General features: G+C 43.1%; 1 protein-coding gene across 2 annotated transcripts; it reads right to left on the reverse strand.

Annotated features, from left to right (window-relative positions):
- Positions 1 to 3,410: 3,410 nt before the first annotated feature.
- LOC124292142 (endosome-associated-trafficking regulator 1-like) lies at positions 3,411 to 24,320 on the reverse strand. Of its 2 annotated transcripts, none has more exons than XM_046729191.1 (7): positions 23,595 to 24,320; positions 19,892 to 20,454; positions 18,060 to 18,133; positions 13,684 to 13,795; positions 13,266 to 13,328; positions 11,308 to 11,441; positions 3,411 to 4,543 (listed from the first exon to the last, which is right to left on the reverse strand). In XM_046729191.1, the coding sequence occupies exons 1-7, from the start codon at positions 24,058 to 24,060 to the stop codon at positions 4,420 to 4,422; spliced, it is 1,536 nt and encodes a 511-aa protein (XP_046585147.1). In that variant the 5' UTR covers positions 24,061 to 24,320; the 3' UTR covers positions 3,411 to 4,419. The 2 variants fall into 2 exon arrangements, with proteins under 2 accessions (XP_046585147.1, XP_046585148.1); XM_046729192.1 differs by lacking the exon at positions 23,595 to 24,320 and adding an exon at positions 22,269 to 22,479.
- Positions 24,321 to 26,893: the final 2,573 nt, after the last annotated feature.

The raw sequence follows: 26,893 nt of genomic DNA on the forward strand, positions 1-26,893 counted from the left end.
AGTCACCTCAATACATATTCAATCAGGTCTATATGGGTTCATCCTTGGTAGTACAGGGTATCATAGTCTCTACCATGTTAACAACCCTGGTAGTACAGGGTATCATAGTCTCTACCATGTTAACAACCCTGGTAGTACAGGGTATCATAGTCTCTACCATGTTAACAACCCTGGACCAAGTTGCTGTCACAGCTTTGTTTACATTCCAGTTTGAGCACAAGCTCAATGGCAGGATGCTAACAATAGTCATGTTATCTAATTGCCACCTTACCAAACTAATGGCTGTCTTGTCAAATTAAAACTGATATCAAATTACGATGAGCAAGATATCTTTTATTGGAAGTTACTGACAGGAGATATGCATGGTTACATTTAGGGACCGTTCATAATTTATGGCTGTGTGTGTGTGTGTGATGATGATTTTAAGGGGTTATCCATTTTGTTCTGGGGAGCTAGGGGGTCAGCAATTTTGTACACACATACTGGGGGGGGGAACAGCAATTTTGTACATAAATATATGTTTAAAATTATGCTCAGAAATTATGGGAAGGGGAGGGGGGTCATTGATTTTGTACATGACATGCGGGGGGGGTGTCACTTAGTTTGTACATAAATTTTAGGGGGGGTCATCCACATTGTACACGCTTCTCCATAAAAATCATCATCACCCCCCCTAGCCATAAATTATGAATGGTCGATTACCACACAGTCCTTTTGATTGGTTGGTGCTGACCATCTGACAAGTGAGGGCAATTCGGTGCTAACATAGTGACACAAGAGATGGAGATAGGCTGACTTATGAAACACAGCTACGGTAGGAAAGAGTGAGTTGGGTTTTACGCCGCTTTTAGCTATATACCAGCAATGTCACCACAGGGACACAGAAATGGGCTTCACACATTGTACCCATGTAGGGAATCGAACCTGGGTCTTCAGTGTGGCGACCAGACGTTCTAACCACTAGGCTACCCCGGAGCCCTGGAAAGATGCCAATGTAATTCTGATAACCAAAACATGGCACATATTGAATAAGTAACAAAGATGCAGTGCAGTTTACAACAAAGGCAGTAAATATTCAACTGACCATATCAAAACAATATGCATGTATGACCTCATTTCCACAGTCGTTCAATGGTTATCGTCATTTTTGTCAAATTTGTTACTGCCCTAATTACACATGGCGTTATATGTGTTTCACAAGTGGCACTCACTTCTTGCCCAGGACAGACATGAGAAACCCGAGAGCCTAAGAATATAGATTCCTTTCCAAAAATAATAATCGAAATACAGTAGAACACGGATATAGCGAACACGGATATAGCGTACAAACGGATATAGCGAAATTTAAAAGTCCCGTCAACAATCCTTTATGATATCATTAGAATTGTACGCGAATAACGAACTCGTGAGTAGCGAATTAACGGCTATAGCGAACTGATTTACTACCCCCAAGCCCAATTAACGACGTGATTAGCGAACTCACTCAGTGTCAGCTCAGTGTCAGCTCAGCCACTTAGCGGTATACATCAACCTTGATGGCGGCGAATCAACATATTGTTGAGATTGTTAAACATGTTCTAGCTAATGTCTGTGAATGATCAATTCAGAATTTTAATGTTATGTCAATATACATGTACAAGAATAAAGATTTGTAGCCTCAGCATATAACGTGTCTCTACATCTCTACAATCCAAGATGGCGGTCAAATGTGAATAACAAACACCGGATATAGCGAACTAAATTTCTTGGTCCCTTGGAGTTCGTTATATCCGTGTTCTACTGTATAGTAAAAAAAAGAGTCTTGACCATACAATCCAGTGATCGTCATTATTAGCATTGAACTAGGCAATCAGGAACACTGTACGTGTAGTGTGGCGTACTCACTGCTACTTAAACTTCTATGTCTGCAGAATAAGGGTGTAACATCAATTTACAAGGTAAGTTTTGATTTCATCCATTCTTGCCTCTCTAATTATATCAATAAAGTCAGCCACGGCCTTGCATGTACAGAAACAAAGCTTGGTCCTGAGACCTGAAGCTACTCCTAATGAGTTCACTACAGGTTCTGGGGGGGACAAATTTCTTGACAGTTTTGTTCCCAATTTGCGGTGATCTAAAACATTTGATATTATCACATACAGTTAACATCCACCCAACCAACCAGCCAACAGTCATCCATGGTATCTGGAACCTGGTCCACAAAGACATCATAGCGATATGACTATCATCAGGGTGTGTTATCTTCCTTCTTTCAATACCTGCACCAAGTGCAACCTAGTTTAAAGGTTTGGCTGCACCATCAAAATTATTATTGCACCATAAAATAATGTCACTGGTTCTAAAACCTAACATAAATACTTGTTTAGCAATTTTCCCAACAATACTCAGTATCAGATACATTCAACAGAACCAGACCCCATGATGATAATTATGAATGATTTTGTTTCAATTTTGCATTGCCTTTATTTATAAATCTCAATTATATGATTATTGCTACGCAACTGATTTATGAGTACACAAGCCTTGTTATTTCCAGTCATTTACTTCCCAACCAAAACACAATGACAGGGGCGGTGGGGTAGCCTAATGGTTAAAGCGTTGGCTCGTCACGCCGAAGACCTGGGTTCGATTCCCCACAATGGGTACAATGTGTGAAGCCCATTTCTTGTGTCCCCCGCCGTGATGTTGCTGGAATATTGCTAAAAGCGGCGTAAAACCAAACTCAGTCAGTCAGTCAGACACAATGACAGCTATAAGATGTTGGAGGATTTATTGTTAGCTGCTCTGGGTCAACCTGCATCAGCCATTTTTAAAATTCACCGGTGCAGATTGTAAATAGTGGATCGCACCCAGATCATACACCTATGTCAAAACATGGGGTTATTACTGATGAAGTGCTATGATTACTTTGTGGAAAGTGGGGCCCTGGACCACCTTGGCTGGGTTAAAAGGGCAGTGAGTTTAGGTCTGTATTATATCATACACCATCAGCATTCATCAAACATACATAAAATAATATACAGGTAATACTGGATGATACAACATTAAAGAATGAAGGCATTCTTGAGCGATTATACAACAGGTAATTATACACTAGGTAATTATACACTAGGCAATTACTATGTCATTATCATATACACATTATAAAACATTGCACATTTGATACAAAGCACTGGTAAATCAAGCACACTGGTGTGTATCACCTGGCACCACTCTTCTGCTGCACTCACATCATGTTTTCAAGCTAATTCTTGAACTTTGTCATTAAAATGCTCCACATACAACATCATAAATACTACACATGCTTCCATACTACAGCACAGGAACATAGCAGGTCCTCATAGCATTCATCTAGGTTCTAAACAAACAGCTCTTGGCATACAAATTGGTGTAAAACTACGATTTTACTATTTTCTTAAACTGATAGGCATTCTAATATTTGATACAATGCAAAAACTAAACATTACAGCCTCCTTTTGGTTACATGGTATTGTCAGTGAAATGCAAATAACCTCCACAGAGATATAAGATTAGTTTACAATATAATATCATGACTTTATTCCAATTTAGAATTCAGTACCGACATTTACTTCAGACATTTTCACACATAGTTGTTGGTGGGGTTTCTACTGGATCAGGCGCCTAATATGGTAAATACGGCACCAAATGATCCACCGTCTACTGAGAGTGTGATATGCTGCTTGCAGTATCCTACTAGCCAAATAATGGAAGTAGCACCTTGAACAATGTTAAACGATGTGCCCTTCTCGGGACCTGAACCTGAGATCTATGACAAGCAAACTTAAAACCAGAGAGGTATTCAACAACAACAGAAATTTATCAATTAAAGGGGGGCATGAGGTTTTGTATTGTCCCAGTAGCTGGTATCCATCAGTTTCAAGCTTTAATGACAATACATGAGACAGTTCCACATCTCTCAATTTATTGACTCACCCTCTCCTCCACCAAAATATGCACAATCAGCAATATTGTGGAACCAGTTGATGGTAATAATGCATAGTTACAGCTCACTATCATATTTGCTGTAGGTTATGCTTGGAAATTCAGCTAATTATAGTTCATAAAATACCACTCTAAAAAAAGCCAGGTTCAGGATAAAGGCAAACACTTTTGACACTGGTTGAAAAAATTCCCCGACATTCTTTAAAACACTTTTCACTGTACTAAAGATGTTAAGCTACAATAAGCACAACACCAAGTACAGTTACTATAACCAACATTTCAAGCAATATCACAGCATGTACCCATGAAGGGAGTTGAACCCAGGACTGATCATTGAGCACCACACCCATTGGGCTACCCCAGCATTGCAATGAGGAAAGGAAACAGCTACCCTTGACAATGTTGTGCATTATATCTCAACGTCAACCAGCGTGTGTGTTGGCACGCTGCGTGACGTCATGTGTTGTGGGAGGACTGCGCTGACTCAGCATTCTCTTCATCGGGGACATCTGTTATCTTGTCGATGGACGCTAGGACTTGGGACAAGAGGCGGAGCTTGTCTACTCCCGTCATGAGTTGTCTGAAAGTAGAAATACTTTATGTAAATACACAAACACAAACATGCTCAAATATTCAACGTGTTTGTTGTTCGAAAATGTAATTTTTCAAGAGAAATTGATATTTTATACTTATCCATTCGTAACTACTCGTGTCATTCCAGCAAGCCGGATGCCCCCCTCCCCATCTCGTGGCCATGTTTACAACTGGGCTCTCTCTAACCGCAAACGAAGGAAAGATAACTCTGAATTTCCAAACATGGCTCATAGAATATCCTATATCCCGTGGTCAAAACAGCAATAGAGCCATTCCCTTTGTAAATATGTTTCAGTGTTTAAAGTTTCTGATCCTTTAGCTCAAAGTATATGTTTAAATTGTGCTTTGCATAGTTTAGCGAAGTTTCAAAGTTCAACGGTGCCGCCATTTTCATGCTTCGAAATGCATTTTACTACACGCGATTTAATTGGTTTGCCATAATTCTTGGCAATAATGGCGTACAATAGGGGTACGAGTCTTCTTGTAGGTCATAGAAAGAGGCAAGTAGTTACGAATGTATACTTATCCTGGCTCATGATCTTTTGCTTATCTCCCTTTCCTACGCGAATGGTAGTGGAACACTTGAATCCTTTGAAGTTCCCTAAGCGGACGTGAAAAATACACTCACCCACGAGTTACCTCCCTTTTCCCGTGTAAACAGTCATGTGACCAGCCTTACTTGTCACTCTCTCCTGATTTTGGATCTACTGTGAAATCCGAAGTGTTTCCAGTGGGGAGGTTGGGAGGGCTCGACCTCATGAGTCAGGATAAGTATAAAATATCAATTTTACTTGAACAAGCATTGTCACTAAGGTCACATAATCCTCCGCCGCAAATTATCAAATCAAACTTAAAAAGCAATGAAAGTGAAGGTCGTAATTTAAGATGAAGTTAACTGTAAACAAAAACATGACCAGTCAACCTCTCTTGATATCTTGCTCTGTAGTTGTTCAAACGCACAAATATTTTCAAGACTCACTTTGACCTTGACATGAATGTCTTAGTGTATGAAATATGCAAAAATAGTAATAAAGAAATTGTTTATTGAAAAACATTCAAGGGAAGTCTTGAAAATCTATGAAGAAAATCCAGTGAACTGTTCTTGAGATATCTTGCTGAAAATCTTTACATGCAGGTTAACATGCTGAAGTCTTCAAAGTGTTGCCGTGACCTTGAAAATTAAGTGAAGGTCACCAAAATCGACTGGGCCTTTCACCTTCTCCAGATGAAGCTTGGTGTCAAATATGAAGAAAGTCCAGTGAATGGTTCTTGAGATATCTCGCTGACAATCTTTACATGCAGGTTAACATGCTGAAATCTTTAAAGTGTTGCCGTGACCTTGAAAATTAAGGGAAGGTCACCAAAATCGACTGGGCCCTGCGCCTTCCCTCGATGAAGCTTGATGTTCAATATGAAGAAAATCCAGTGAACGGTTCTTGAGGCATCTCGCTGACAAGCTTAACATGCAGCTTAACATGCTGAGGGGCGGTAGGGTAGCCTAGTGGTTAAAGCGTTGGCTCGTCACGCCAAAGACCCGGGTTCGAATCCCCACATGGGTACAATGTGTGAAGCCCATTTGTGGTGTCCCCCGGCGTGATGTTGCTGGAATATTGCTAAAAGCGGCATAAAACCAAACTCAGTCAGTCAGTCAGTAACATGCTGAAATCTTCAGAGTGTCTCCATGACCTTGAAAATTAGGTGAAGGTAATTCTGGTACTTTCGTCAACTTGATGCCTGTCTTCATGGTGATCACTGTACTGATGGCAGCCAGATATGTGGATAATGTCGAACCTTTCAGATGTCTAGTATGTCTAAGATGACATAGGTATTCCGCCACTTGAGGATGAGTAGCTTTCATAGCAATGAAGCCTTTCCGCCTTGCATAAGTTTCAAACTTCAGCCACTTGTCATCATACAGGTTACAAGTGGATCTGCGTAACGCTAGAGTTACTGTCTTGACTGCTCTGGCGGAGTATCCTCTTTTCTTCAAACATGTTTTTTGATATGGTCCACACGTGTAGCTGGAACAGTACTGGGTTCCCGTGGACTTGCTTGGTGTGTGGATGTATGAGTAGGTTCGGCCAATCTGGTAACTTGATTGTTGGACTTCCGAGATCCTCTATTAGGTCTAGGAACCATACTCTCACTGGCCAATAGGGCACGACCAAAGTCAGTTGTAGCGCCTGTGTCTGCTTGATCTTCAACAGTACTTTCGGTAGTAATATCGGGGGTGGAAACGCGTAAGCGTTTAGTCCTTCCCATGATATGCTCAGTGCATCTGTTGCCCAGGCTTGAGGATCTGGAACTGGTGAGACAAAGTCTGTAGTTGTTTGTTGAACCTCGTGGCAAACAGGTCTATGCATGGGGATCCCGTTTCCCTTATGATGAGCCGGAATGCTTCTGGATGGAGCATCCATTCCGTAGGTGACGGGTGCAGTGGTTGGGAGAGAGTGTCTGCAAGCACGGAATGTGACACGCCTTTATCCAGATGTTTGCTTCCTCCGTGATGTCGAACATCACTAGAATGTGAGCTGTAGAAGGCTTGGAGACCTTGTAGAACCTTGCCGGTTTATGTAGAATACCACTGTAGAGTTGTCCGTGTGGACCATCAGTATTCTGTTGCTCAGCGAGCTCGACCATAGTTGTAAGGCGTTGATCACGGCTTTCATCTCCAGCAGATTGATGTGAAGATGCTGCTCTGTTTTGGACCACCTCCCTGACGCAACTTGATTGTTGACATGTGCACCCCAGCCTTGTATCGATGCATCTACGTTGAGATGTGTGTCGAAGGCCGACTCAAAGGCCGGCCGGTAAATAGATCCCTCCGCAGACGTTCGACCTGGGAGTCCACCAAAGTAGGTACCTCTTGAGATTGTCTGGCAGTAACATAGGGTCGACGCTGTCCAGATGTTTTGTCAGGGACCGTTGCAGCGGCCTTAGCTGTAACCTTCCTGTGCGAGTCAAGTCCTGTGCCGAGGTTAGCAGACAAATTAGACATTGCCATGTTCGTAGTGTGTACGGAGAGATGACTGCTTGTGGAATCATGGCTTGTATCTTGACCCAACGATCTTCTGGGACCACAATTCGATTCAGTGTTGTGATAATTCTTATTCCCAGCAATTGAAGATCTTGTTTGATTCTAACTCCAACTTCATCCGGTTCACTAGCCATCCTAGTTGCATGAGCAACTAAATTGTGAAGTTCAGCTGCTGTCTGAGTTGATTGGCACTTTGAAGAACCTGTATGCCGTTGTCCAGATAACTGGCACTGTGTAGACCTCGATGCTGCAGATAAGTGCCGATAGGCTTGGTTATTCGTATGAATAATCATAGAGCCGACGATATTCAAAACGGTAGGACGTTCCATTGGAAGTGCTAACCTCTGATTGCAGTAATGATACATCATTCTTCCCCTTATATACGCAGGCGATCTGTGTTGATCAGCATACATCGAAGTGTTGTCTATTTATAGCAAGGCTGGCCCCCGTATCGCACGGGACAGGTACTCATACCCACTTTTATCAGCGACAATTTCCAAGATAAACATTGTTTATCCTGCTGTCAAGGCTAGACATCTATTAGATTCCCATGATGATAACAGGCCGTAGTTGTATACTGTTTCCAAGGCTGCCGGTGAAGTATTCCCCCGTACAACGGGTTTGTTAGTAAACTTGCTGGCGCCTGCTCTGTCAGTAGGAGGCGTTGTCTGATGTGGACCAATCAGCTTCCAAGCATGACGTCACTGGTGTTGTAGCAACTTGGCCTCCATAAAATCTGGTGCAATAGTTGGTTGAGTAAAAGCGCGCATAGTTCTACGCCGCTCATATAAACCTCTTGAATAAGGGTTGCTCCAAGTATAAAATCTTGTTCAGTGATATTAATCACGTATTTCCATTGTGGCTAATATAAGTCAGCATGACGAAGGGGGCTGTCGAGACGTATGTCTGTATGGATCTTAAAGAAATACCGATGTTGAATCTAGTTGATAGGATATAAAATCCTAACCCCCACGCTGAGTGACGAGTGTTAATAATATCATCTGCACGTCCGTTCAAGGGTTCTTGAAGGCGTTGTTAACCTTAAGCCCTTTACCTCGCCTTGAGGTTCTACAGTGCTTGAGTTATCGGCTTCATAGGTGATATCATATTGGAGTCGAAGTCATCAGCGTATATGCAGTACGTCTCTGTTGGGTTGGAGTGAGTGAGTGGACGACAATATCTGCAGGCCATCTGCTACCCAGGATAAAACCTCCGCATCCGTGTAGATGAAGGAATTCCTCTCATCAAGTAGGTTGTCGTCCAAAACTGAACCTACTACAGGTGTAAGGTTCGTGCAGGTTGTAGAGTTGTGCAGGTTGTAGAGTTGTGCAGGCTGTAAACTGTTGTTGATCTTTTAATCATTGCTTCATTTTATTCAGCCACATGGTAATAGAGTCACCGTCATCTTCCTGCCTGTTGATTTAAGGGTTCATTAACTCTAGGGTTTGCGAACCCTGTAGATGTCTGCGTTGCTGTTATCTGCCTGTATATCTGAGAGTTCTCGAACCTTGTAGATGTCTGCAGCTTTCTCAAAAGCTGTGCGTAGGTTAGAAGGTACCTTGGATATAGGTTCAATCGGAGGGATAGTCACCGAGTCAAAGTCGTCGTTGCACATCTTATATGTGAAGACTTCATCCACATCCTTAGAAGGAGACTCCAAGTTCAATCCATTGACTATCCAAGCTGTAACCTCTGAATCCGGGAAGACGAAGTCGGCTTGTTCATCAGATATATCTCGGTCCGTAGAACTATGCCTCTGTGAATCATCCTTCTGCGAACCTGTATCCCTATAGTCATCCCTTCTCGAACCTCCATCTCTTGCATCAACCTTCCGCGAAGGAATCTCTAGATTCCTTCCTTCGCGAACGTCTATCTTGTGAGTCCTCCCTTCGCGAACCTCTGTCGTCAGACTGTGGAGACCTTCGCAAAGGTGTACGTTCGCCAACGTAGTCATGTGACGTAGATCTATGAGGAGTAGGTTCGTGCAGGTCCGAGGGTTCGTGCAGGTCCGAGGGTTTGCTCACGTTGTCAGCAGATGAGAGGTTCCGTCGAGCCTTCGCCTTTTCCTCGAACCTACGTTCCATCATGGCCATCATCTGGTTGATGAATTGCCTCATGAATTCACCCAGATCAAAGTTCTGCATTGATTGAAGCTGCTGCGATGTAGATGAAGCGTTCGCGAACACTGATGAGTTGTGTGCTTCAACTTCACTCCGTTGAGAAGTTGGTGGTTGGTCGTCAAACAGCTGGCCTGCTGTAGCAGTTGCAGGAGACGATCTAGTAGTCGTGGAAGTCAATTGAGTCGCCGATCTGGTAGGTACTTCAGGCAGAAGTAACGGAGGTTCATAAAATATAATCTGTTCGTTGAAGGATTTCTGACGTGTTGACTTACTAGGCCGCGTAGATTTAGTCTCCGAACTGGCTACAGATGTTCTCCTCTGCGACGTAGATGAAGATGAAGTCTTCTTCTTACTTAGAGCCGGTGTCCACTCCGTTGTAGCCGATCTCTTCTTCGCCCCCGTACCAGACGACCGCCCCTGCATCGTACTCGACATAGCACAAGTATTATGAATTACTGCAGTAGCAAGCAACATACGGTTAGCAGACTGATCTCCAGATTTATCAGCCGTGACTTGTGATGACTTCCTCACCCAATCCATGGCACGTCTATAGATATAAGACAAATATTGATTTAATTGTACATTTGATAAATCAACACAATATGTACAACGCAAGCTGGAAGAACATGGTTAGATGCACGTAGGGCATTGGGGGTGAGGATCAGCCGCGGATAACCTGTGCCTGCAAACACTGCAAGATTTCATGAAATGTAAACAAGTTACATTACAATGAAATATGACACAAATACCAAAAAGAAATTCAATTTTCTTTCATATAATACAAAGTAAATATAGCCAAATCCATACACAGCGTAATTTCAAAGAACAGGATCTGAAAAAAAGAATATAATGCCGTATACGGGACTCCAGTGCTCGCCCAACCATCCGCTTGGGCGAAAAGAGAGAGAGTGACAAGTAAGGCTGGTCACATGACTGTTTACGCGGGAAAAGGGAGGTAACTCGTAGGTGAGGGTTTTTTTACGTCCGCTTCTGGAACTTCAAAGGATTCAAGTGTTCCACTACCATTCGCATAGGAAAGGGAGATAAGCAAAAGATCATGAGTCAGGATAAGAAAAACTACAGTAAAGTAAAGTCACATCACTACCGCCAGTCCTGGCCAGGCAAACCAGTGCTTGACATCATGATCAACATACCAAGGTGTGAAGACACACCGCTGTGGAACCTGGCCACCCAGTCCAATAATTGGCCTGCTCCTACAACAAGCATGAGGTACTGTTGCCCTCAAAGACTGACTGACTGACTGAGTTTGGTTTTACGCCGCTTTTAGCAATATTCCAGCAACATCACGGCGGGTGACACCAGAGGTGGGCTTCACACATTGTGCCCATGTGGGGATTCGAACCCGGGTCTTCGGCGTGACGAGCCAACGCTTTAACCATTAGGCTACCCCACCGCCCTGCCCTCAAAGAAGTTACAGAGATAAATAAAGGACTTTCCCATTTCTTTTGCATACTTTATCATTTTTTCAAGCCAGACTAGCTACAGACTGTGCCTATACCAGTGAGGTTTGCGCTCATCATCAGGACGGGTCCAGAGTAGAGAGGAATGACAAAGACCGTGACTTGGACTCACTTGATGGCCTGTTCTCCTGTGTCGGCAGCAGACGCCAGCTGGTCGGAAGAGTACTTAGTTCTCTCCAGGATAGCAGACAAACCATCTTCAGCGTTAGAAGAGTCCCTGTCAGTCTGAAGAGCTGATATCTTGTTCTGTAATATTACAGTAATATAAAAGATTGTCAATGTATACCCTGGAACAAAATATGAAGGACAATCCGAGCTCATTTCAATAGAACTCTCCAACCAATGTTTGTAGACACTGTGTAGGGCACAAGTCATGGGGACATTCTTCATAACACAGACAAAATAATATGCAGTGGTTGAAGTTCCATTTCAGCTAAGATTCAAATCTGGTAAAAACTCTGGCTACAGCAGACGGCCAGCCAGTGTGAGATCACATACAATCTACTGCCCCACACAGCAGCTATCTATAATGGCTACAGCAGACGGCCAGCCAGTGTAAGATTACATACAATCTACTGCCCCACACAGCAGCTATCTATGATGGCTACAGCAGACGGCCAGCCAGTGTAAGATCACATACAATCTACTGCCCCACACAGCAGCTATCTATAATGGCTACAGCAGGCGGCAAGCCAGTATAAGATCACATACAATCTACTGCCCCACACAGCAGCTATCTATAATGGCTACAGCAGGCGGCAAGCCAGTATAAGATCACATACAACCTACTGCCCCACACAGCAGCTATCTATAATGGCTACAGCAGACGGCAAGCCAGTGTAAGATCACATACAATCTACTGCCCCACACAGCAGCTATCTGTAATGGCTACAGCAGACGGCAAGCCAGTGTAAGATCACATACAATCTACTGCCCCACACAGCAGCTATCTGTAATGGCTACAGCAGGCGGCGCAAGCCAGTGTAAGATCACATACAATCTACTGCCCCACACAGCAGCTATCTATAATGGCTACAGCAGGCGGCAAGCCAGTATAAGATCACATACAATCTACTGCCCCACACAGCAGCTATCTATAATGGCTACAGCAGACGGCAAGCCAGTGTAAGATCACATACAATCTACTGCCCCACACAGCAGCTATCTATAATGGCTACAGCAGACGGCAAGCCAGTGTAAGATCACATACAATCTACTGCCCCACACAGCAGCTATCTATAATGGCTACAGTAGACGGCAAGCCAGTGTAAGATCACATACAATCTACTGCCCCACACAGCAGCTATCTATAATGGCTACAGCAGACGGCCAGCCAGTGTAAGATCACATACAATCTACTGCCCCACACAGCAGCTATCTATAATGGCTACAGCAGACGGCAAGCCAGTGTAAGATCACATACAATCTACTGCCCCACACAGCAGCTATCTGTAATGGCTACAGCAGACGGCAAGCCAGTGTAAGATCACATACAATCTACTGCCCCACACAGCAGCTATCTGTAATGGCTACAGCAGGCGGCAAGCCAGTGTAAGATCACATACAATCTACTGCCCCACACAGCAGCTATCTATAATGGCTACAGCAGGCGGCAAGCCAGTATAAGATCACATACAATCTACTGCCCCACACAGCAGCTATCTATAATGGCTACAGCAGACGGCAAGCCAGTGTAAGATCACATACAATCTACTGCCCCACACAGCAGCTATCTATAATGGCTACAGCAGACGGCAAGCCAGTGTAAGATCACATACAATCTACTGCCCCACACAGCAGCTATCTATAATGGCTACAGCAGCCGGCCAGCCAGTGTAAGATCACATACAATCTACTGCCCCACACTGACTGACTGACTGAGTTTGGTTTTACGCCGCTTTTAGCAATATTCCAGCAACAGCACGGCGGGGAACACCAGAAATGGGCTTCACACATTGTACCCATGTGGGGATTCGAACCCGGGTCTTCGCCGTGACGAGCCAACGCTTTAACCATTAGGCTACCCCACAGCCCCTACTGCCCCACACAGCAGCTGTAGGTAATACACACCTGCAATGTCTTCACTTCTTGTCGTAACTTTGCTACTGTGTTTTCAGCCTTTACTGCTCTTTGCTGAAATAAACAACGAATATTCAGACAACCTCTGTCGACATACTGATAACCAGAATGCCTTTTATAAAGTGGTCAAAGGTAGCCTACGTCGTATTTGGGATTACTCTTTCTTAGAAGTGAAATACTTGTTCTAGGGTTATCTACTTTCATTGAATACATGAAGAAACACCAAAATGTTGGGGCCAAGTTACACATCAGGAAAGCTCCTCTGATTTCTAGTGTAGTTAGTCAACTCCGAATGATATTACTCTGAGACCCAATGATGTTCTCAGATGTCCCAGCTCACTGTGGTGTTGCCCCTCAATCCCCATCTGGTTATCCAGACTCGTTGGCATCCCTATGAAGTCCAACTAACCGTTGTAGTGACGAGGTTGGCCTCCACCTGCTGCACGGCTCGCTCCATCACCGCCGTCTCCTCAGCCTCCTTCTTCTGCTGCCTCTCCATCTGTTTCAGCAGCTCAGACACTCTGGGGAAGATAGTTACACTATACCGCGACACTCTAGGGAGGACAGTTACATATATACCATGATGTTCTGGGGAGGACAGTTACATATATACCATGACGCTCTGGGGAGGACAGTTACATATATACCATGACACTCTGGGGAGGACAGGTACATATATACCATGATGTTCTGGGGAGGACAGTTACATATATACCATGACGCTCTGAGGAAGACATATATTACACTTAGGACAGTTACATATATACCATGACACTCTGGGAGGACAGTTACATTACATACATACCATGACAGTTACATATATACCATGACGGGAGGACAGTTACATATATACCATGACACTCTGGGAGGACAGTTACATATACCATGATGCTCTGGGAGGACAGTTACATATATACCATGACACTCTGGGGAGGACAGTTACATATATACCATGACACTCTGGGAGGACAGTTACATATATACCATGGAGGGACAGTTACATATATACCATGACACTCTGGGGAGGACAGTTACATATATACCATGATGCTCTGGGGAGGACAGTTACATATATACCATGACACTCTGGGGAGGACAGTTACATATATACCATGACACTCTGGGGAGGACAGTTACATATATACCATGACACTCTGGGGAGGACAGTTACATATATACCATGACACAGTTACATATATACCATGACACTCTGGGAGGACAGTTACATATATACCATGATGTTCTGGGGAGGACAGTTACATATATACCATGACGCTCTGTGGAGGACAGTTACATATATACCATGATGCTCTGGGGAGGACAGTTACATATATACCATGATGTTCTGGGGAGGACAGTTACATATATACCATGACGCTCTGAGGAAGATAGTTACATTATACCGCAACACTCTGGGGAGGACAGTTACATATATACCATGACGCTCTGAGGAAGGTAGTTACATTATACCGCAACACTCTAGGGAGGACAGTTACATATATACCATGACGCTCTGGGGAGGACAGTTACATATATACCATGACACTCTGGGAGGACAGTTACATTATACCATGATGCTCTGGGGACATATATACCATGACACTCTGGGAGGACAGTTACATATATGACCATGACGCATCTGGGGGAGGACAGTTACATATATATCATGACACTCTGGGGAGGACAGTTAGGACAGTTACATATATACCATGACGCTCTGGGAGGACAGTTACATATATACCATGACGCTCTGGGGAGGACAGTTACATATATACCATGACGCTCTGAGGAGGACAGTTACATATATATCATGACGCTCTGAGGAGGACAGTTACATATATATCATGACACTGGGGAGGACAGTTACATATATACCATGACGCTCTGAGGAGGACAGTTACATATATATCATGACGCTCTGAGGAGGACAGTTACATATATATCATGACGCTCTGGGAGGACAGTTACATATATACAGTGACGCATATATACCATGGCTCTGAGGAGGACAGTTACATATATATCATGACGCATCTGAGGAGGACAGTTACATATATATCATGACACTCTAGGGAGGACAGTTACATATATACCATGACGCTCTGAGGAGGACAGTTACATATATACCATGACGCTCTGAGGAGGACAGTTACATATATATCATGACGCTCTGAGGAGGACAGTTACATATATATCATGACACTCTGGGGAGGACAGTTACATATATACCATGACGCTCTGAGGAGGACAGTTACATATATATCATGACGCTCTGAGGACAGTTACATATATATCATGACGCTCTGGGAAGGACAGTTACATATATACAGTGACGCTCTGAGGAGGACAGTAACATATATACCATGACCCTCTGGGGAGGATGGTTACACATATACTATGACACTCTGGGGAGGACAGTTACATATATACAGTGACGCTCTGAGGAGGACAGTTACATATATACCATGACGCTCTGAGGAGGACAGTTACATATATACCATGACACTCGGGGAAGTTATATATATATATATATATATATATATATACCATGACACTCTGGGGAGGATGGTTACATTATACCATGACACTCCGGGGAGGACGGTTATAATATATAATATATACCATGACACTCTGGGGAGGACAGTTACATTATACCATGACTCTCTGGGGAGGACGGTTATATATATATATACACCATGACACTCTGGGGAGGACTGTTACATTATACCATGACTCTCCGGGGAGGACGGTTACATTATACCATGACACTCTGGGGAGGACGGTTACATTATACCATGACACTCTGGGGAGGACGGTTAAATTATACCATGACTCTCTGGGGAGGACAGTTACATTATACCATGACACTCTGGGGAGGACGGTTACATTATTCCATGACACTGTGGGGAGGACGGTTACATTGTACCATGACACTGTGGGGAGGATGGTTACATTGTACCACGACACTATGGGGAGGAAGGTTAAGTTGTACCACGACACTGTGGGGAGGATGGTTAAATTGTTCCAAGACACCATGGGGAGGACGGTTAAATTGTACCACGACACAGTGGGGAGGACGGTTAAATTGTACCAAGACACTGTGGGGAGGATGGTTAAATTGTACCACGACACTGTGGGGAGGACGGTTAAATTGCACCAAGACACCGTGGGGAGGACGGTTTAATTGTACCACGACACTGTGGGGAGGACGGTTAAATTGTACCACGACACTGTGGGGAGGACGGTTAAATTGTACCAAGACACTGTGGGGAGGACGGTTAAATTGTACCCACGACACTGTGGGGAGGACGGTTAAATTGTACCACGACACCGTGGGGAGGACGATTAAATTATTGTGGGGAGGACCAATTGTACCACGACACCGTGGGGAGGGACGGTAAAATTGTACCACGACACTGTGGGGAGGACGGTTAAGTTGTAACCACGACACTGTGGGGAGGACGGTTAAATTGTACCACGACACCGTGGGGAGGACGGTTAAGTTGTAACCACGACACTGTGGGGAGGACGGTTAAATTGTACCATGACACTGTGGGGAGGACGGTTAAATTGTACCACGACACTGTGGGGAGGACGGTTAAATTGTACCACGACACCGTGGGGAGGACGGTTTAATTGTACCACGACACCGTGGGGACAACTGGCAGCCAGATATATACTGTAAGCCATTAAAAACGCAATTTGACATTCATCCTTTACTCACACCAATTTCAACATATATAAACCTAACGGGCAGATATGTTTTAAGTGAACATCTGTGAATAATTTCATCTGCAAATGTCCAGTCAACAACAACATCAGTGACGCAACAACGGCATCAAACACAGGAGGTGTGACGTGCAGTCAATATCGTGTGTGTCCACCGTGCGCTTCAAGACATGCTCGCAGTCTTTCGGGCATTGAAAGACACACATTTCTCAGGAACAGCTGACAAAATGACATCTGGCCATGTCCTGTTGCCAAGATTGGCCCCATTTGCTGCCCATCGCTGTCTGGCAAGTCTGTGGCAATGCAATAAGGTTGGACCACAGTACGGGTGACGACACCGGATGTTGAAGGCAGCAAGGCGTCCTTGCATCTTTTGGGCGCTGAAATGACGTTGACTTGTCCCAATTGTCCTCCTTGCATCCTCATCAGCTGTTTGGAACCAATTTCGCAAGTGTGAAACTCGGATATTGCGGTTTTGTCGAGCTGTTATCACAGGTGGTGTACCAGGTCGCGGACGATCAGCAACACTTCCGGTAGCCCGAAAACGTTGTGGATGCACATTAAAGTGCCTGGCAATCATCACATCTGAAGCACCTTGGCTGAACATACCGATAACCTGATTCCTTTCGTCTTGTGTCAAGTGTGGCATTTTCTCAAAGTGATTGAGTTCCACAATTCCTTGTGCTTTTACAGGGCCTGGGTGCAGGTAATGCATGTGCACAACGTGTTTCATGAATGTGGTTGTGTTTACGAGAAATGTCAAAGGTTCAGTTTTAAGTATCAAAGTTCATGTGAGAGGAATGCTCCGGGACTCGAACTCGAAATGGGCCAGAATAACAGCCTTTTATCCCTACATTCTCTGTATCGCAGGCAAAAATCTTCAAAAGAACTTTTGTGAGTTCCAGGACAAGAAATACCAATTGCGTTTTTAATGGCTTACAGTATATTACAACAGTACAGACAGGAGTGTTTATTGCATAACGCCACACTCAGCAATGTTCCAATTATGGCAGGTGATGGCAGTCAGGAAATAATCTCACGTGTTACAACTCTTACCTCTCTGATTCTTTCACAGCTAACTTTTTGGTATCCTCCACTATTGTTTTCAACTTTTGATTCTCTTCTCTTAACTGAAATCAACCATATGACATGCATTCATTATGTTTCAGAACATAAGTGCTTCATCTTTCAGTTGATACTTAATAATTCAAAGATACACACTAGATTAGACATAACAATCATAACAATCACGGAATATTGACAAAGGGGGTGCTCATGAAAACCATACACTAGTCACATATGTTTTTAAACTGGTAGAGAATAAACTTAATAATATAATAATAATAAACAGCACCAATTGAACTGATAATCACAATCATAATGACATGTTAATTGTAAGTTCCTGGTACTGAAAGAGCATAATTAAAAATCTTATATTCTGACAAAAAACTTCTGACAATGTTTACAATATGACACCACAGATAAATATGACAAATGCATGAAAATCATTAATACATCTAAAGACTTAATTGACAGTTTGATTCACAAAACAAAATTGGGTTTTCGCAATGAATTCAGCTGTTATCTATCTCAATGACAAGGAAGGGTTAAAATCAAAACTGCAGTACTCAATATCTGGCCTTGGTGAAGTATGTTACATGATGGTTCAAAATCCTTCTTGTGTGTGTTGTAATTAATTTCTGAGACACATACGGAAGCAAATAATCATGGGTAGCCAGCAACCTGAGCTGGATATAAGAGATGCCACACGTTCAGAAACACTAACGCAATATCGGTCTGAAAATACATGCCGACTGCTTGTATATTATCAAGTCTGGACCAGACAATGCAGTGACCACATAGTGATGTATATTGTGAGCAATGATCCACACAATAACACACAATCACAGTCACGGAGTCTGCCTACCTGATCAACTTGTAGGACATTAATGCATGGTCAAAGTCTTTTGGCACACAGTTTAAATTATCTTTCATCCTCTCACTCTCAATTGTCAAAATCAGGGCTCGATTTAAGAGATGTTAACCTACTTGCTCCAGGTGCAACCTAAGATAAAAACCTAGTTGCACCAGCCAAATTCCAGTTGCAACATAGTGTCAAGAGGTGTCTATTGGTGCCATAGCTATTCAAAGTTTAGTGAGTGAGTGAGTGAATTTAGTTTTACACCTCACTCAGCAATATCCCAGCTATATGGCGGCGGTCTGTAAATAATAGAGTCTGGACCAGACAATCCAGTGATCAACAACATGAGCATCGATCTGCACAATTGGGAACCGATGACGTGTCAACCAAGTCAGCGAGTCTGAACACCCGATCCCGTTAGTCGCCTCTTACGACAAGCATAGTCGCCTTTTTGTGGCAAGCATGGGTTGCTGCAGACCTATTATACCCTGGATCTTCACGGGTCTATTCAAAGTTTTGAAGAAAATGAGCTGACATATTTATGCTTATAATGTTAGATTTATTATTTTATTTCTCAAAATTGACTTACACCTGGTGCAAGTTAGACTAATAACTAGTATGCAGTTTGTAATATTGGGTTGCACCAGTCAGTGCAAGTAACAAAGCACTAAATCGAGCCCTGAAAATGCTGTGCAAGACCTATCACACAACCTTGCAAGTCTTTCTTGTAATGGCTAATGTATGCAAAATCTGAGTCTATATATTCAGACCAGTTTTAATACTTCAGCTACTGTGCCTGCAACTTGAGCATCTTATTCTACGAGGACCTTTTGCAGGACAAGCAGGAAAAATATCTCCCAGGCCTGTGGGTTTGATCGGTTTGACCCTGTTTGTGTCATCTCTTATAACTAGCACAGGACCGCTTCTCCCAAAGGGGAGACCCTGGTGAAACCTGTAGAAGACTCACTCTTCTGTTCTCCAGTTCCAAGTCTCCATGAACCTCCAAGGATGACACATCCCGCACTCCTCTCTGGGTACTATGCACAGAAGCTTCGGTCCCTCCACCACTATGACCATTAAACAGCTCTGTATTGTTCACTGCTCCATCGGACAAGAAGTCTGGAAGACTAGATATACTAGACGGCATGGTAGGCCTGTTCCTTGTCGACTCCTCATCACTATTATCCGAATGATGGTCTCCGTTTTCTATACCACTGCCACCAATATCAGGGAGGTCCCCACTGTTCTGACCAGAGGCACTTACATTTTCTTCGATGTTGGAAGTTAGCGCAAAATCGGGGAGATCAAGATCTGGGTTTCTTGCTATTCGCTCCTTCTTTATTTGGGACTCATCAAGAAAATGATCTTGTACAAAATCTGGGAGATCACTTGCAAAGTCTGGGGCATTATTTCTTGATCTGGGAGATGCTCCTGACTTAGGTCTTGCACTAGTTTGAGGGCCAGATAAAAATTTCTTAAACGAAAATGGATTTTCATCGCTGCTTTTTTTCGTTGGAGCAGCCTGGGGCTCTGGAAAGTGAGAAGAAAGTAAACATTCAACACATCATACACACACCACCAGATATTATGCAAGAGCAGAAAGTTAAAGGTGCTGATGACTAGGTAAACAAGCACTAATTATCTGTGACAGCGCCCATGGCCCCAAGGTAGGGTGATGATTGTTATTGAGAAGCATGTACAATGTGTATGAGCCCCACTAAATGCTATGTACAAAGTAAGTGGCCCCCTCCAGCCATAAATCACATTGTACAAAATCAATGACACCCCCATCCCTCCCCATAATTTTTAAGCATAATTTATTAATAATTTTATGTAAAAAATTGCTGATCCCACCTAGTGCATGTGTACACAACTGATGACCCCAACTACCTGCCCAGAACAAAATTGGTGGAACCTCCTACCCCAACCATACATAATAACCAATCATCCAATTCAACATTAGCATTTCAAAAGCCTTTTTCCCCATTTAGAAAACAGTGCTATAGAAAACATGGCATTTTCACCATATTATACTCGGGACAGTTTAAAAACATTATGTCATTTGTTAGGGCTGTAACGATGCATTACACTATCGATGGATTGCAACTGTTGAGTCTCCGATAGCAATTAATCAATGGTAGAAACGAAAAACTATTGATTCATCGATAGTATGTGTGACTATCGACAGTTTAGTAATTGACTTCTGTTGATAAATGCGCAGGGCAAAATACAGGAAATACCAGATTCTTTCACTTTGATTTATCCACCACCCAGAGCTACAGATAACTTTTTGGGTCATTGAGTTATGTACTCGCTTCTGTTCATCTCATTTGGGTATCCTAATTTTCCTTTGAGGAACCAAATAAATTGTACCCACCTCACTCAAACTCAGTTGGGTATTTTGCCATTTTCCATTAATTTTAAAAATATATTAAAAAATTAAATGTTAGTGCTTGTTATTTATATTTGATCTGTAATATGAGAAACAATAAGAAAGACTGCAAATTGTCAAGTTCATGTCCAGAAATAGAACCTCTCAATATACTGCAGTTATTTTATCTATCCACCGGTAGGCTAGCTAAGATTTGATATTTTCGTGTGTACGCATGTAAGATCACATTTACTGAGTATTTACAAAAAATTTAAGCATACTTGTATGGAATAGACTTAATAGGAATTGAGTTTTCACATAAATATGTGTGTAATTTATGCAGATATGCAGTTTATCTGTACCCCTGCACCCCTGTTACCTCTTAAACAAACTTGATCTGGGATTCAAGTGAGTGAGTTTAGTTTTACGCCGCAGTCAGCAATATTCCAGCTATCTGGCGGCTGTCTATAAATAATCGAGTCTTGACCAGACAATCCAGTGATCAACAGCATGACTGAGTTTCAAGTTTCTTGTCAGTTATTAAAAGAGACTGAAACTACTTCAGCTTGTTTTTATTTCATATAAACTATAACATTCATTTGGGAAATAACTTCAAATGAGACAATTCAAGAAGAATAAAACTATTGCAATAGTATTGCATTAGTTGGTAGGACTATCGCTATCACAATAGTTGTTTCCCCCTCAATAGTCACTCCTATCGTTTGTGCTGACGATTTGACACATGACAGTCAGCAATCGTGTGCAGCTTGGTGGTTTATCTCCCCGACCTGTTATCATCATGTTTTGCCGACTCCAACCTCCAGACGAGAATTCGTTAAAACCTCAGACAAGAGGGAGACCGACAGTTGTTCATGAACATCCCATGATCGTCCATACAAATCAGAAACAAACCCAGATTGTCATTTTGACAGCGCCATAGTCTAATCAGTTATGAGATAACCAGAATAACTACCATCTTCAAAAATCAGCGCTGCCTTCCCCTTTTTCTTCAGCGCCGACACGTCTGGAAGGAGGAACATGTCCTCTGTGTCATCTTTATCTTTGTCTTCATCACTCAGAGAATAAGTTTGATCTTTCTTCTTTACAAACTTTTTGAACGAAAACGGATTTTCCGAGTCCTCTCCTCCACCCTCCGCCATTTTTGTTGTGATTAAAGGGACCGGTTATTGCTCATTTTCTACATTTTGGAGACAACTGAGAACTTGACTAGCGTCTTGCTAATTTAACAAAACGACATAAGCGGAACATGGCACAACAATTTGTATAGTTGCAACTGATAGATTTTAAAGAAGATATTATCTTGTTTAAACTAAACAGTAACATACTACTCCCCGATGTCGGCCATGAAAAAGCGGCTCTTCTTTTCTCCGCCCCACGCTGTTTTAGAAGTTCTCTGAATTTATATCTGGACCATATGTATGTCTAAGCAGCTGCACGCAATATACTTATTTTAAGTAATTCATGTTGCACTATGGCAAGGTAGGACACACACACGCACGAGTTTCTTTGTTTAAAATAAAGAGTTAAATAATAAATTGTTATATGGTCTCTGGTTTAATGACGACTTTACATTTGGACATATAATACGTAAGTTAACGTATGACTTGTAACTTTCCCTAAACATAAAGTTTGCACTGACTTAATACCCATGCAGGCAGCAATGTATATCACCCTTGAAGTTTAGCCCATTTATTGCACCCCTACTAAATGCTTGTCAACCTTTTTAGCCTCTTCGGAACGTGCACCTTGCAAAAATATTTAATTACGAGTGAGTGATTTGAAGATAATGTGCGTTCTTCTGTCAAAGCCCAACAACAACAACAAAAATCATTTACTCAGTGTCTTTAAACTGCCTATATAACATAAAAATCGATGGGCATTGTAATAAATATACATGTGCGTATTTTGTTAACTTGTGTTTCATGCCGTATCCACGAACGGCACCAGAAATATATCACATATTGCACCAGTGTTGGGAGTCGCATAGACTAAGGCTTAGTCTCTGAATATATATAATTTTGATAGTAACAAACAAGCCCATTTAAATTGAAAAGGAGCCCTAGGGAGACCAGAGATTCCGAACCTGGGGAAATCTAGACTTGCTTCGTTTAGTGCTTTAGCACTGCAGGGAAGGCTAGGCTGTAGGGAAAATAATGTGGTTCAGGGACTGTGAGACTAGGAGTCGCACTGAGACAGTCGGCGTGACGAGCGAACGCTATAACCTCAAGGTTACCCTTATAAATAGTAATATGACATACATGTACATAACTGTACCCACCTAACTTAACACGTGCTACGGGCTGACAGTGTTCCTGGTCGCTGCCTTGGGGTGTGGTTTCACTGAAACAGCGAGATGCGTTTTGGCAGTTTGATGGCCTAGAGTAGTTTCTGCCGAAATCTTTCTGTTGATTAAATTGCTCATCCCCACAGGTGGAACTATTCTTGAACAGCTTGCACGGTACGACGCTCTCATCTTCAAGCGCCCTCTTTCGTTTAGATTTTTTTCGAACTGCAGTCTCGGGATGTTCATGACAAAATTTGTAGTTCAGAATGTAAGTGGCACTTAAGTTCGTCCTGCAGAAGGCACCGCATTGCTTCAATATACAACGCCACAGGTGACTTTTATTGCCAGCGCCTCCGGATCGGTACTTAAAACCATTTACAATAATAGCATCATTTCCACGAATTGTCAAACAATGTTCTATGCGGTACTTGTCGTTGACATCGCCTACAACGTAGGCCATCTTGAAAGGTTTTACTACAACACTCGGAGTGCTTGTAGTATGCGGTAATTAATACTGGACTCTCCACCGCACGAACATGGCACAATGGCGGCCTTATGAATGCAGCGCTAATATATAGTTTTTACTATCGTTCACAGTTCTTCGTTTGAATTTCGATCCGTTTTGGTAAGAAACACACCTGCGGCCCACACATGCACAATTATACACAGACGTTTCCCCTGGTCCGGCCGCTGCTTGTCTGTCGCGCAGTGCGCATGGATCTGGGTCATATGCGGTAAAATCGTCAACACTCGTTAAAGATCGGGGAATTCCGTGGATTGTCGAAAGGAGTGGGGGAGTATTTACCGCAGTATTTTAACAATGTCTCTGATAACAGACACGGGTGGCTGAGCCGTATGTGCTATCGTAGATTGTAATTCTGGTTCAGCTAGATTGCCTTTTCCAGGCCCTTACATTACTACATTCCACATTCTCCCCTACCTGCCTATCAAACATCAGGTTAGATATCACCTCAAATTGCCGAAGTCCACAATTATGTATAACATATTTGATATCACTAATGACAATGACATATATTAAAACACTGCAGAAATTAACAATTAATATCCTCATCATTACAAAATATCCACCATTGTCAACTTTGGGGGACTTGTTAACATAGGCGTCTGTTAACTGGGTGCTTGAAAACTGGTTATTTGTTCACTAGGTATCTGTTAACAACGGACCAGAAAGTTAACATGGCACGTCTTCACTGGGAATCACTGATCTGCTAACAAGGAAACTCTTTTCTCTGTAGGATTCATTAACTGTGCCTCTTCTACATAGGGATATGTTAACTGAGGATCTGCTAAAAAGGGACATGTTAACTGAGGATCTGCTAAAAAGGGACACGTTAACTGTGGATCTGCTGCGTAGGGACATGTTGATTGTGGATATGCTACCTAGGGACATGTTAACTGTGGATCTGCTAATAAGGGACGTGTTAACTGTGGATCTGCTGCCTAGGGACATGTTAACTGTTGATCTGCTAACTAGGGACGTGTTAACTGTGGATCTGCTGCCTAGGGACATGTTGATTGTGGATATGCTACCTAGGGACATGTTAACTGTGGATCTGCTAACAAGCGACACGTTAACTGTGGATCTGCTGCCTAGGGACGTGTTAACTGTGGAACTGCCAACTAGGGACGCGTTAACTGTGGATCTGCTGCCTAGGGACATGTTAACTGTGGATCTGCTACCTAGGGACATGTTAACTGTGGATCTGCTACCTAGGGACGTGTTAACTGTGGATCTGCTTCCGAGGGACATGTTAACTGTGGATCTGCTACCTAGGGACATGTTGATTGTGGATCTGCTACCTAGGGACATGTTAACTGTGGATCTGGTAACAAGGGACACGTTAACTGTGGATCTGCTACCTAGGGACGTGTTCACTGTAGATCTGCTAACAAGGGACACGTTAACTGTGGATCTGCTAACTAGCGCCGTGTTAACTGTGGATCTGCCAGCTAGGGACATGTTAACTGTGGATCTGCCAACTAGGGACATGTTAATTGTGGATCTGCTACCTAGGGGACGTGTTAACTGTGGATTTGATGCCTAGGAACATGTTAACTGTGGATCTGCTACCTAGGGACATGTTAACTGTGGATCTGCTACCTAGGGACATGTTAACTGTGGATCTGCTACCTAGGGACATGTTAACTGTGGATCTGCTACCTAGGGACATGTTAATTGTGGATCTGCTACCTAGGGACATGTTAACTGTGGATCTGCTACCTAGGGACATGTTAACTTGTGGATCTGCTACCTAGGGACATGTTAACTGTGGATCTGCTACCTAGGAACATGTTAACTGTGGATCTGCTACCTAGGGACATGTTAACTGTGGATCTGCTACCTAGGGACATGTTAACTGTGGATCTGCTACCTAGGGACATGTTAACTGTGGATCTGCTACCTAGGGACATGTTAACTGTGGATCTGCTACCTAGGGACATGTTAACTGTGGATCTGCTACCTAGGGACATGTTAACTGTGGATCTGCTACCTAGGGACATGTTAATTGTGGATCTGCTACCTAGGGACATGTTAACTGTGGATCTGCTACCTAGGGACATGTTAACTGTGGATTGCTACCTAGGACATGTTAACTGTGGATCTGCTGCCTAGGGACATGTTAACTGTGGATCTGCTAGGGACATGTTAATTGTGGATCTGCTACCTAGGGACATGTTGCTACCTGGAACTGCTACCTAGGGACATGTTAACTGTGGATCTGCTGACATGTTAACTGTGGATCTGCTACCTAGGGACATGTTAACTGTGGATCTACCTAGGGACTGGATCTGCTACCTAGGGACATGTTAACTGTGGATCTGCTACCTAGGGACATGTTAACTGTGGATCTGCTACCTAGGGACATGTTAACTGTGGATCTGCTACCTAGGGACATGTTAACTGTGGATCTGCTACCATGTAGTGGATCATGTTAACTGTGGATCTGCTACCTAGGGACATGTTAACTGTGGATCTGCTACCTAGGGACATGTTAACTGTGGATCTGCTACCTAGGGACATGTTAACTGTGGATCTGCTCCTAGGGACATGTTAATTGTGTCTGCTACCTAGGGAACTGTGGATCTGCTACCTAGGGACATGTTAACTGTGGATCTGCTACCTGTTAGGGACATGTTAACTGTGGATCTGCTACCTAGGACATGTTAACTGTGGATCTGCTACCTAGGGACATGTTAATTGTGGATCTGCTACCTAGGGACATGTTAACTGTGGATCTGCTACCTAGGGACATGTTAACTGTGGATCTGCT

The sequence above is a fragment of the Haliotis rubra genome, unplaced genomic scaffold (genome assembly GCF_003918875.1).
Source record: "Haliotis rubra isolate DU_JTF1 unplaced genomic scaffold, ASM391887v1 Scf51, whole genome shotgun sequence".
Classification (NCBI taxonomy): domain Eukaryota; kingdom Metazoa; phylum Mollusca; class Gastropoda; order Lepetellida; family Haliotidae; genus Haliotis; species Haliotis rubra.